Source organism: Chelonia mydas, chromosome 10 (genome assembly GCF_015237465.2).
Source record: "Chelonia mydas isolate rCheMyd1 chromosome 10, rCheMyd1.pri.v2, whole genome shotgun sequence".
Classification (NCBI taxonomy): Eukaryota; Metazoa; Chordata; order Testudines; family Cheloniidae; genus Chelonia; species Chelonia mydas.
The window spans coordinates 15,667,718-15,680,540 of record NC_051250.2 but is presented as its reverse complement, the minus strand read 5'-3'; the positions used below and the strand labels follow the sequence as shown (position 1 = coordinate 15,680,540).

At 42.7% G+C, this 12,823-nt stretch overlaps 1 protein-coding gene across 17 annotated transcripts in view; it reads left to right on the top strand.

The window, feature by feature from the left end:
- The window catches only part of LOC102930497 (radial spoke head 10 homolog B), a 36,967-nt gene that overhangs the window by 21,919 nt on the left and 2,225 nt on the right, over positions 1 to 12,823 (top strand). For 6 of the 17 annotated variants that reach the window (XM_037909883.2, XM_037909878.2, XM_037909881.2 and 3 more), the window contains 5 exons: positions 933 to 1,067; positions 3,098 to 3,170; positions 3,639 to 3,701; positions 5,840 to 5,977; positions 8,982 to 9,171. In XM_037909883.2, the coding sequence (XP_037765811.1) occupies positions 933 to 1,067; positions 3,098 to 3,170; positions 3,639 to 3,701; positions 5,840 to 5,977; positions 8,982 to 9,171 (599 nt within the window). Of the gene's footprint in view, positions 1 to 932; positions 1,068 to 3,097; positions 3,171 to 3,638; positions 3,702 to 5,839; positions 5,978 to 8,181; positions 8,952 to 8,981; positions 9,172 to 12,823 lie in introns of those variants that run through there. The other 11 variants (XM_043524051.1, XM_037909884.2, XM_037909879.2 and 8 more) reach the window with 7 other exon arrangements.

Genomic DNA, 12,823 nt, shown 5'->3' with positions numbered 1-12,823 from the left:
TCAGGAAAAAACAAACAAACCCTCTTTACTTGCAAAGCGAGCAATTTCTACCTGGAAATTAGTGGGAGACCATGAATATGGAATCCACAATAACATTTTTAGAGAGTGTTGTGAAAAAGGACTTCACCAGAATAGGGTTCCACCATAGGTGCGGAACTAGGGGTCCTGGGGGGGCTGCTGCACCCCCTGGCTTGAAGTGGATTCCATTATATACAGGGTTTACAGTTTGGTTCAGTGGCTCTCAGCACCATAGGCGCCGACTCCGTGGGTGCTTTGGGGCTGGAGCACCCATAGGGAAAAACTGGTGGGTGCTCTGCACCCACCAGCAACTCCCCGCCCCAGCACACCTCTGCCTCTGCCTCCCCTGAGTGCGCCTTCCCCACTTCTCCCCCTAGCTCCCAGCAATTCCCACCGCGAAACAGCTGTTTCGTGGCTGCAAATGCTGGAAGGGAGGGTAGTGGAGGGGGGAACGCGGCACGCTTGGGGAAGAGGTGGGGCCAGGGCGGGGATTTGGGGAAAGGGTCCAATAGGCGCAGGGAGGGGGCAGAGTTGGGGCGGGAACTTTGGGGCAGGGGTGGTGTCGGGGCAGGGCCAAGGATCTGCGGGGGGTCGAGCGCCCACCGGCACTGGGAAAAGTTGGCGCCTATGCTCAGCATCCCCACTATACAAATTGTTCCAGCACCCCTGGGTTCTACTGTATGTAATACCCAAACACAATAGCTACGTTAGACACACAGAATGTTTATTGCTTCCATTAGCCATTTGATGCTTTGTTGTCATAGCTGTTTCTAGCTTCAGAAGGTATAAACCATTTGCCCATGTAATTTCATGCTTGAGTTTGATTTCTAACATGATAAAGTTACAATACCATTTTCAAAACTGTACTGGATTATGCTGAAAACACCATCTCTTTTGTGTTTGTTTTGTATTAGTCCATTCATAGCAGAAGCATGACCAGTGCTGAGGTAAGCTATGAACCCTCTGAGACAAATCACTGCTACATTTCTACAAGGTCTTCAAGCAAGCTAGCACAGTCACCTGATAATAATAGAATAAAAAAACCTGAGGTCGGTAAAACAGGTGCTCTGAAAAGGAAAGTGAAAGGACCATCATTTTTTGCCTTTTCAGGCAGGAGGCAGACAGGCTTGACTCTTTTTTTTTAAAAGTTGTATGTAGTTTGAGATCTAAAACATATTTGAAGAAAATCTGGCCCCACTGAAGTCAAAGTGAGTTTGCCCTTTACTTTAATGGGGCCAGGATTTCATCTGTCGTTAATAGAATATACGTGTGGGCCTGCGTGCATGTGTAGATCTAAAATAGATACATTTACATTTGTTAAACAAAGTATTTGCTTCCATTACTACCTCCAAAGACCTGTGTTTAGAATACTGTCTCCTCTAGAGCAGCTGATGACATAATAACTAAAGCAGGAAGGAAGCATTGAAGAGTTAAATTATAGATAAACCTTTGTGGGGCACAGAAGTTATAGCTGGGACTAGTGTGGCACTGGGGAGCCAAGCTTTAGATTTAGTTGCACGCAGGGAGCTGGGAACTAGTCAAAGAGACTTGGAGGCATCAAGTAAGATCACCCTAATTTTAATTTGTTGGTCTTTCTGATAGCACATATTACATTTTCAATGTTTAATTTCTGAAAATGGGACCTTCTCACCACATCTGTTTCCTGTGTATATTTTGGGTCTCAGCTGCTTATTTAATGATTAAAAAATAAGCTTTTACTATTCTTTCCTCCTGTTAACACTACAGAGTTAATAAAGGTGCACATGCAGGAGTATGTTCATTCTCTCAGAGAAGGAATTCCAAAACTACATTCCAAAATGGCGGGATCAAATTCTGGCCCCAGAAAACCTCTGCAACTCTGTTGTTACTGCACAAAGCTATGTCTCCAATGCGGTTGCACTGCTGTAACTGGGCAGAATTTGGCTTGCAGAATTTTTATTACTGTTCATGTAAAGATGTATGAGTATGAGTTTTAGTAATAATAATAACCCCTCCCCCTATATTATGAGGTGGAAAAATTTCCACTTGACTCTCGGATCCTACGGTATGTTTGCAGCTCTGGCATTTAGTAAGCAGTCTAAACTTCATAGAGAGTCACTGAGAGACAATAGACATGGAACTCCTCATTGCCATTTTACAGTTGCTTGTCAGAGGGGAGGACAATAATGTAAGGCTGCAAGATAAAGAAGCTGCATAATATGAAATTTGGAAGGAGGAAGATCATATTTTCTCACTCACTTTATTTCTCTTCACATCCTCCACTAATCTCTCTCTTTCCTTAGCTGCACTTGTAAAGAGTTTCTGGAGACAGCAGTTTCTCCTACTGAGTAATATAATCAGTAGTGGAGATTCATTATTTTACTTCAACAGGACAGGACGACTAATGGTATCAATCAGTTACCTCAGAAGGACATGTGTAAGGACAGGACCTCTATTTTCAATAGGGCTCCAAGGAACATGGCAGCCATCTTCTGTGAGCCTGTGGTTCAAGAAGAGTCAGCTGAAAAGCCTATGAAAAAGCTACTGTAGATGGCTGCTTTGGTAGGGTAGCATGGTCTAGTGCACTGAGGATAGAGTTGGAAATCAGGTACTTCTGTGGTTTCTTCGTAACTCTGCCACTGTTTTACTGTGTGGCCTTGGACAAGTCACTTAGGCCCTGATTTGGCAACTGGCTTGGCACAGACACATCCCTGCAATTTAAGCGGGACTCCTATGGGCACTGGGGTGTGTCCACATGGAGCCAGTTGCAGGACTGGGGCCTTAATCCCTCTGTTTCCCCCTCTGTAAAACAGGTATAATCCTGTTTCCTTGTAAGATATTACAGGGATATTGTTAGGTTTGATTAGCTAATATTTGTACAAGAATTTGAAAATGTAAAACACTACATGTATAGTTCCAAGTATTATTAAATATTGACTACAGCAGGCAGGATTGCAGAATTGGCTGTACTGGGGGCATCTTGTGTCTTAATGTAGTAGCTGCCGCTATTCCAAAATGCTTTGTGGCTGGAAACATGTGCGAGAAAAATGTAGAAATTCATGGATTATATTTGTGATTTCTGTTTTCATTCCAACACAAGCTTAAATCCAAGGACTCTGCAGTAGAATACAGAACTTCCAGACAGACTTTTAAATCCACTGAAAAAGAGAGAGGTGAGTACTACAGAATAGCTGTTAGCATCTATTACTGATAGTGGGGGAAAGAGAATATGGCGCTCACAAGAACAGTCCGCCACCCCCGAGTTAATTAAAAATGTATCTTAGACTTCGTACAGTGGGGTATATTTTATTATGGAGTGAAAGGCTGCATTCAGTTTTACATTTAAAGTGGGGTTTAAATCCTTTAATCTAACATTTAATTTCACACATTTGTACCATTTCAATCAGGAGGACAAGCCTGAATTTCCAAGCTCCTTTTCACACTACATTGAGTTGTGATTTCAGAATCCTATCCCTCCTTATTGAACTTTTCCCTGTGAGTCTAATGTTTCTTTCAGATCCCTAGAGTGAGTCTGAACAACTCCAGGCTGCTCGTTCCCCACACTAGCTAATCCTGCACCAACTCAGTGTGCCTTTGTCTAGACAAAATGACCACACTTACTGTTTTCATCTTCACCTTAGAAGCCATTGTAGAACATGCTTCCGCCATAGGCTTCTGGGCACCAAAGGAAGGAGCTGGAACAGGTGAGAGGAAGGCTCGCTATGGGCAGCAAGGTGGGGGCAGGTGCTGGTGGAGGACTGGGGAAGTTTTCCTCAGGTCTACTGCTGGTCAGTGGTTTGTCTGGAGAGAGGTTTGTCTGGACATCTAGGGAGAGAGACCACCTAAGGGAAAGGGGCGTGGAGCCAGGTACAGCTGGGTGCCGGGGCAAATCCACAGAGTATGCAGGGAGGAGGAGGGGGCAAGTGGAGGTGGGGCTGAGGAACATCTCTGTGCCGCAGGGAAACACTAACATTTCCCTGCCTTTTCCACCTGAGGGACTTGGAGTGGAACCCCATGGAGTCCTGATGTTTTGAGCTGGGCACGGTGGGTGGCAGTGGGCATGCCTTCTGCAGAACTAGCAGGTCCCTGGCTCCTTATGCACAAGCCAGTCCATGAACTAGGTAGTGCTTGTGGGCTGCAGCTTGAGCTGTCTGAGGAGCCTGAGAATTGTTAGGTTCTGGAGATTAAAATGCCCCTCCACTGCTTGCTATGGTTCACAGCACAGGGTATTTCCACCCCTGCCCGCATCACGCTCCAGCAAGCCATTAGAGATCATCTCTGGTGCCTGGAGGTGCTGCTCTGCCCCCTTAGCCCCGCCAGCACTCTTGAATTCCCCCCCTCCCTGATTTTTCTTACCCAGCATACTTTTACCATTTTTTTCCTACCAAAACACTAAAAATCCAGGAAATAGGCAGTTAATGGCACCGTTAACGTCTAGACCAGCCTAGACATACCTTAACCAGCCAGCTGAACTGATATGCCCCCCCACCCTCTCGCTTGCAGCAAATAGCCACCTGTACGGGCACACATCCTCTGAATCATACTTGCATGCACACCCTTAACTCAAGACTTCAGAATTTTTAATGTATTGATCAAATATATTAATCTGGTTGGGGTCAGAGTTAAGATTTTCAGTGCGACTGAGGGCTGGATGTGTGCATCGTGGGTGGTTGTCTGAAGGGCAAGGGAACATATTACAGAAGTGACTAGTCCAAGTGCATGTGTTTGAATCTGTTTGATGATGGGGTGGTAAGCTCTATGAAAAAAGGGCTGGTCTGAATGGTCACATTGGCTTACCTGGTGGTTTCCTTGACTTTCAGGGATTGTGTTGCTAGGAAATTCACTAGAGCAACGTTAACTTTGCATTAATTTGTTTGTGTAGAAATCTTTACAACGCTTTTGTTTCCATCAAAAAACACACAGATCCCTAATACAAACAGGACATGCTTTACTTACAGTTTACATCACCTACTGACCTCCTGGAACGAGTAGTAGTAAAGCCTTTTGCAAGAGCACATCTGGATACTCTGCAAGAGTTTGTTCAAATACTATAGCTAAATGTCCTCCAAGTGTTTCCTGAGTTTGAGACTGCCTTCTGTACCACTCTGTTGTCAGTTCAGCTCTTGAGCATCACAGAGCTGAAGCTTGTGCTCATAAATAGTATTGTAAGGTTCATGATTAACGATAAAATAGCACATTGTAAAATAATATACTTTTCAAGCGAAAATTTTTTTTCCTCTTTCTCTGTCCCAGCCACTTTGAGATGAAAACAGAAGTAAAACCAGCACAGTTGTTTTCTGAGAGAAATTAGCTTTTCCCCAGTACAAAATTCTATGCAAACCGTAGCATTAGTTGGACTGATAGGTGGCAGTTTATATTTACCTAATACCGAGACATAAAAGGTTCTTAAAGTATTTAAATGACGACTTAGTATATGTGATGTTTCTTGGGGCATCCAGGGCTGAGAGTCCTCTTGTTACCACCTGCTTCCAATGTGAGGGAATCTTGTCTGTACTAGCTGGGTGACAGCTCCCTAAGACAACCAGCCTGTCAGCCACTCAAGCCGTTTCCTGTGGACTGCACCAGCCTAGCAGGTTGACAACAGATGCATCCCAGTCTCTGAGTCCCTTCATTGTGTCCCCCTTTGGTATCCAACCCCTAAACAATCATTGGATACCCACAGAAATCCCAGATCCTCTGTTCCCAAAGGAGCAGTGTTCCACAGTTTACCATTAAAGACCTTGCGTTGACAGAACCTGCGTTGTGTATCCCAGTGCCCTCTGCCAGTTGGCAGCAGGGGTTCTTGGGTCACAGTATGTAATTTTATTTTCTTCCCTTGCAGTTCCAAATGTCACATTCTCCTCTAACAGAATGTATCAGCTGTCTGCTGATGACAAAGATGAAATGTTAGTTCAGGCTTTGCCAGATTTGGATGCAGAACATGACCAAGTGCTCAGCAACCACATGAAAGAATTTGCAGGTAAAGTAGTTTTGAAGATCTGGTACCAATGGAAAAAAAAATTAATTGAATAGCTCCTAATCCTTTAGGTTGTTGTCACAAGAGGGCAGTAAAAGAACACCTAACACAATAGAGAGAGTTTCACTGTTAAAAAAAAAAAAAAAAAAAAAAGAAATAAGATGTTTAAGGTTCTCTTTCCATGTTTTAAAGTTTCCACAATTAAAAAATCCTAGTTTTCATTTTAAAGAAGAGTACTCCAAACTTACCTAAAATGTTGCCATTCTCACTGAAGGAATATATTGTTATTTACACGTAAAGGACTGTTCTATCATCATTGTCTAGAGGAAGAAAATCCATATAAGAAACCCAAGGGCATTTGTGGTGGTTCTCAGGGTACCCAGGACTGAGAGTCACCCCCTGCCTCTAGCAAAACGGTGTCTTTCTTGTGGTAGCTGGCTGTCAGCTCCCTGACACCACCAGCCCTTCAAGCACTCTCCTCTGGGCTAACTTCACCTTGCAGGTTAACAATAAGTGCACCCTAATCCTTGAGTCCCTTTGAATTGTTACTCTTGTATTATCGAGCCCCTGACACTGGCTACCCACCGAAATTACAGATCCTCTGCACCCAAAGGTGAAGTGTTTCACCCCAGTTCACCAGTTTTGCCTTAAGCCATTCCTCCTGTAAACTACATAGCACTTGTGACCATGTATAATAAAACAGAAGGCGGCTTATTTGAGAGAGCATAAATATTTAACTAGAAACAAGAGAGAGTGGTGAAAACAAGTGTTTACAAAAGAATCATAAAACGCAAGCCTGGGTCTACACGTATCAATAGTTACTTTTCCTAGCTAATAAAGTAGATTTTCCCCCAAAAGTTCAGTCTTCTGCAGAGCTGGCTGGTTTCACAAGAACCAGGACCCAAACGTTTATGAAAGCAGCCTTGCTCCCCAGGGGTTTCTTCAGCGTTGGATCCAGAGTACTTCTCCCTCTCTGTGTTGTACTGAAAACAGCCTTTTGTTTCTGTTCAAGGTCTGGGCCAGGCTCTGTCTGTTGTAATGTTCCTTCACCACCTCCAACGGGTTTTGATTGTTTGGTGGTGCTGCTAATGATTTTCCATTGATAGTTGTAGGAGGGAGCAAGGGTAGTGAATTGAGCCTTTCATTACCTCACCAGCTGATTAAGGAAGAGTGACAACTCCATCTTGCTTGAATGCCCCATCACTGAGGGCAAGTCTACACTTAAAGCACTGCATCAGCTCAGCTGTGCCACTGTAGTGCTTAAGTGAAGACACACCTACACTGACAGGAGAGCCTCTCCCGTTGGTGTAGTTAATCCACATTAGTGAGAGGTCGTAGCTATACTGACGGGAGAAGCTCTCCCGTCGACATATACTGACCTAACCCCCAATGTAGACAGCGCTAACTATGTTGCTCAGGGATGTGGATTTTTCATATCCCTGAATGACACAGTTATACTGCTATAACTAGTTTAGACCTGGCCTCAGACACATTACCCCTTTGTTATTTCATTTCTATACCCAAGTCCATAAAGCATACTTTCAGTATAAATATACTATTCCTTAAATATTACCATTACATATATTGCCCAATGATTGTCTTGACAAGTTATGAGCTTTCTGTAGATATCTCACATGATATCGTATATAGATGAAAACTCTGCAAGATCTGTGTTGGGTGCAATGAGTTTGTCAGATCTGAAGTGAGAGCTGTTTACAAAGAATGGAGGACTTTTTGCCAGGGGGTCTCTGTATCACAGTATTTACATAATCTGTCAGACAGAAAAGAATAATTTGTATGTGGGGTTACAGTTAGTGCACCACATGGCACTTCTCATGAGCCGCTCTTGATCCTTGCATCTCTCACTTGCCTACATTGACTCCCTCTTGCCTGCTTAGGGAGTCCTATCTCTGTTCTTCCTAACTATAAAAGTCTTATACGGATGGGTGGGGGAGTGGGCATAAACCCAAAAGTACAAGCAGACAAGGTGGTTCAGCAACCATCTCTGTTGTTTTCTTTTTATAACAGCTGTAGCATGTTATTGCATATGAGCAAGTCAAGTTGGACTTGAGATTGGATACCAGAATCCCAAATTAGCATGGTGCATTTTGTGTTGTCGTAAGAACTCAGCATCCGTGTTAATTTTACTTTTGCTTTAGGTGTTTTTGAATTCTCCGTATGTTTTTATTTATATACCTTTTTTTAAGGGAAGGACACTGCTGTTAGAGGGGCAAGTGCCAGCAGGAGAAAAACTGACCTCACCAAGCCACCAGGATTTTCACCATATCCTGGACCATACTATCTCCTTCTCACAAAAGAATGTGCAGAAAGGGATGGTACTTGCCTGAAAAGAGCAGTTGCTCTTCCATGCCACATTGTGTCTTCTGGGACCCAATGCCTGCAGAAGTGAAAAGGGGATTTGCCTCTTAAAGGAACAGAGGCTGGGCTCTATAGGATCAGCTGAAGACAGAGTTATGTCCATTGTTTTGCAGCACTTCTGACCTACCACACTTTGTCTTACCTGGCATCCTAACACAATAATTTTCCTACTCACCTCTCGTGCGTTTAACAGCTGTAGATATGGAATTGCTTAGCAGTAATTTAATACTAAACTAACACATTTATACTGGAGTTCAAGTGGAAACAATAGGGTCTGACTCTATTCATGGCCTTTCAGTACAGAGGTCAGCAAGTGGCAATTATGCAGCAAAGGGAATGACCCATATAGCTGCCACAGTCTACCCCATGTGTTTTTGAACATTTCCTCCAACATGGCTCCCTTCCATACCATGCAGAGGAACAAAGCATATGCCTTTTATGAGCCTGGAGACCTAGATAGTAGCCTAGCAGCTATACAGAACACACTTTTATTGTGGTAGCCATATCAGAATTCTGGAACATCCTGGATGGGGAGGAGTTGGGATATATTGATTAAAATTTAGAGTGAGCCAAATATATTCTTAAGTAGGTTTAAACTACAATTAAAATGTAATTGGTTCTGTTACAGATAAATTAGAGAAAGCAAAAAACGAACAGAAGGAAAAACTCAACCTGTGGCTGAATCAGATGTACATCTTTTTTGTGAACAAGTTCTTTGCTGCCTACAAGCATGCTCAAGTGGTGAAGGAAAATGTAGAAGAAAATAGGAAACGGAATGCTGAATTAGCCATACAGTTGAAAATCAAAGAGGAAGCAAAGTGAGTCTTAATTTAAAAGCTTCATTTTACACCTAGAGACATCTAGAGTAAGGCCCTACACGAATACCATGTTCTTGAAGATTTAGGAAATTGTCACTCTGCTCTTTGATAAATCAAAGCCACTAGCTACTTTCAAAATACTCTATTGGATGACTGATTTATATAGTGCAACCAGTAGATTACAGTAATCAGTTTCTTTTCATTTGTCATAGAATGTTACCAAGGTTTCCTCAGAAAGAAATTGAGATGAAAAAGAAAATGCTTACGTACAACACATAACTACCCCTGGCACTTAGGGGAAAGGCCCTGCATAAGAACTCTGTGATTACTTTCTTCTTTTCTGAAGCATATTTGGCAGCTATTTCTGCCTATCAGGAGCTAGTCTCAATTATCCTAGCTCATTGCAATCTGAATATATCACAGCAGCCCCTTGTCAGCAGGGGTTCACATGGGGTTTAACATTTTTCAAACCCCTCTGTAGAACACTCAGCTACTTTTGACATCAGTCAGTTCCTCAGGGCTTAGGTTTCTTACATGGATGATTATTTTCCCAATGGCAGTGACTTCAGCTCACAGAAGGAATGAGTTTCAGGCCCTAGCAACTGATCCACATTGTATCATATCTTCTAAGGATAAGGGGGCATTGCAGATCCAGCTGACTTTCCTTCCATGGCCATGTGAACATTTCACTTTAATGAACCTTTTGTCCTGCCAATGTTCATCCCACATAGATCATGATGAGGCCCTGTTCTGTGCTGAAAGGTCACTGGTGTTCTAATTAGAGCAGACTAGGTGCTTGTCTACACACACACAAGTTGTATCACTTTACACAGGTACAGTTAAGATGATATAACCCCTATGTGTGGGCATATCTATACTTGTATATTCTACCTGTACACAAGGACCTGTACACAAATATAACTGTCTACACTAGGGACTACACTAGATTGGTAAAAAGATCAGACCCCTAGCCAAAATAGTTATGCCCACTCAAACTTTGCGTATAACCGGTCTAAACAAACTTTACCAAACTCAGGGAACTTGGGAGGTAAGGTCCCATGAGAAGAAAACTTAAGACAAGAAGTAGTTCAGGAGAGCTGGCAGTTTCTCAAGGAGACAATATTAAACATACACTATCCTGAGGGGAAGGAAATATAATAAGAGGTCAATATGGCTCCCTCAGGAGCTCTTTAATCACCTGAAAATCAAAAAGGAATCCTACAAAAAGTGAAAACATGGACAGATTGCTAAGGAGTACAAAAGAATAGCACAAGCACATAAGAACAAAATCAGAAAAGCTAAGGTACAAAATGAGTTACCTCTAGCAAGGGACATAAAAGGCAATAAGATGTTCTTTAAATATATTAGAAGCAAAAGAGTGACAAAGGAAAGTGTAGGTCCTCTACTTAGTGGGGAAAGAGAGCTAATAACTGATGACATCAAGAAAGCTGAGCAGTTCTGCGGAAAAGGACCTAGGGGTGACAGTGGACGAGAAGCTGAATATGAGTCAACAGTGTGCCCTTGTTGCCAAGAAGGCCAATGGCATTTTGGGATGTATAAGTAAGGGCATAGCGAGCAGATCGAGGGACGTGATCGTTCCCCTCTATTCGACACTGGTGAGGCCTCATCTGGAGTACTGTGTCCAGTTTTGGGCCCCACACTACAAGAAGGATGTGGATAAATTGGAGAGAGTCCAGCGAAGGGCAACAAAAATGATTAGGGGTCTAGAGCACATGACTTATGAGGAGAGGCTGAGGGAACTGGGATTGTTTAGTCTGCAGAAGAGAAGAATGAGGGGGGATTTGATAGCTGCTTTCAACTACCTGAAAGGGGGTTCCAAAGAGGATGGCTCTAGACTGTTCTCAATGGTAGCAGATGACAGAACGAGGAGTAATGGTCTCAAGTTGCAATGGGGGAGGTTTAGATTGGATATTAGGAAAAACTTTTTCACTAAGAGGGTGGTGAAACACTGGAATGCGTTACCTAAGGAGGTGGTAGAATCTCCTTCCTTAGAGGTTTTTAAGGTCAGGCTTGACAAAGCCCTGGCTGGGATGATTTAACTGGGAATTGGTCCTGCTTCGAGCAGGGGGTTGGACTAGATGACCTTCTGGGGTCCCTTCCAACCCTGATATTCTATGATTCTATGATTCTATGTTTTGCTTCAGTCTTCATTGAAAAGGTTAATGCTGACCAGACACATAACGCAATTAATATTAACAACAAGGAGGATGGAATGCAAGCCAAAATAGGGCAAGACCAGTTTAAAGAATAATTAGATAAGTTAGATGTATTCAAGTCAGCAAGGCCTGATGAAATTCATCCTAGTACTTAAGGAACTAGGTGAAGCAATATCAGAATCATTAGCAATTATCTTTGAGAACACTTGGCGAATCAGTGAAGTTCCAGGAGACTGGAGAAAGGCAATCATTGTACTATCTTTAAAGAGGGGAACAATTTGTTCCAGTATCTTTCCAGTTATCAATCAATTTTGTAGCATCTGGAGGAAAACAGGGTTATAAGGAACAGCCAGCATGGATTTGTCAAGTATAAATCATGCCAAACCAACCAAATTTCATTCTTTGATGGGGTTACTGGCCTATGGTAGTAATAGCTATGGTATCTCTTGATTTTAGTAAGGTTTTTGAGTCTTACATGACAGTCTCATAAGCAAACTAGGGTGGTGTGGGCTAGATTAAATTACTATAAATTGGTACACAGCTGATTGAAAGGGTAGTTATCAATGGTTTGCTGTTAAACTGGGAGGGTGTATCTAGGAGGGTCTCACAGGGGGTCAGTCCTGGGTCCAGCACTAGTCAATATTTTCATTAATGACTTGGATAATGGAGTGGAGAGTATGCTCATAAAATCTGCAGACGACACCAAACTGGGAGTGGTTGCAAGCCCTTTGGACAATCAGTCTGAATTCAGCAAGCTGAAATTCAATAGAGACAAGTGAAAAGTACTGTACTTTACTCAGGAAGGAAAAATCAAATGGACAACTATAAAATGAGGACTAATGGGATAGGCAATAGTACTGCTGAAAAGGATCACAAATTGAATAGCAGTCAGTGTGATACAGCTGCAAAAAACACTGTGTATTCACCAATGTGTCAAATACAAGACAAGAGGTAACTGTCCCACTCTGCTTGGCACTGGTGAGGCCTCAGCTGGAGTCCTGTGTCCAGTTCTGGGCACCACACATTAGCAAAGATGTGGACAAATTGGAAAGTGTGCAGAGAACAACAAAAATGATAAAAGGTTTAGAAAACCTGACCTATGAGGAGAGGTTAAAAAAAAACTGGGTATGTTTAGTCTTGAAAAAAAAGACTAAGGGGACCTGATAAATCTTCCAGCCTATTCAGGGCTGTTATAAAGAGGACTTTGATCAGTTCTCTGTCTCTGCTGAAGGTAGGACACAAATTAATGTCCAGCAAGGGAAGATTTAGGTTAGATATTAGGAAAGCTTTCTAACTGTAAGAGTTATTAAGCTCTGGAATAGGCTTTCAAGGGAGGTTATAGAATCCCCATCATTGGAGGTTTTTAAGAACAGGTTGGACAAATAATGGTCAGGGATGGTCTAGGTTTATTTTGTCCTGTCTCAGCACAGGGGGCTGGACTAGGTGACTTCTCAAGCTCCCTTCCAGCCATACAT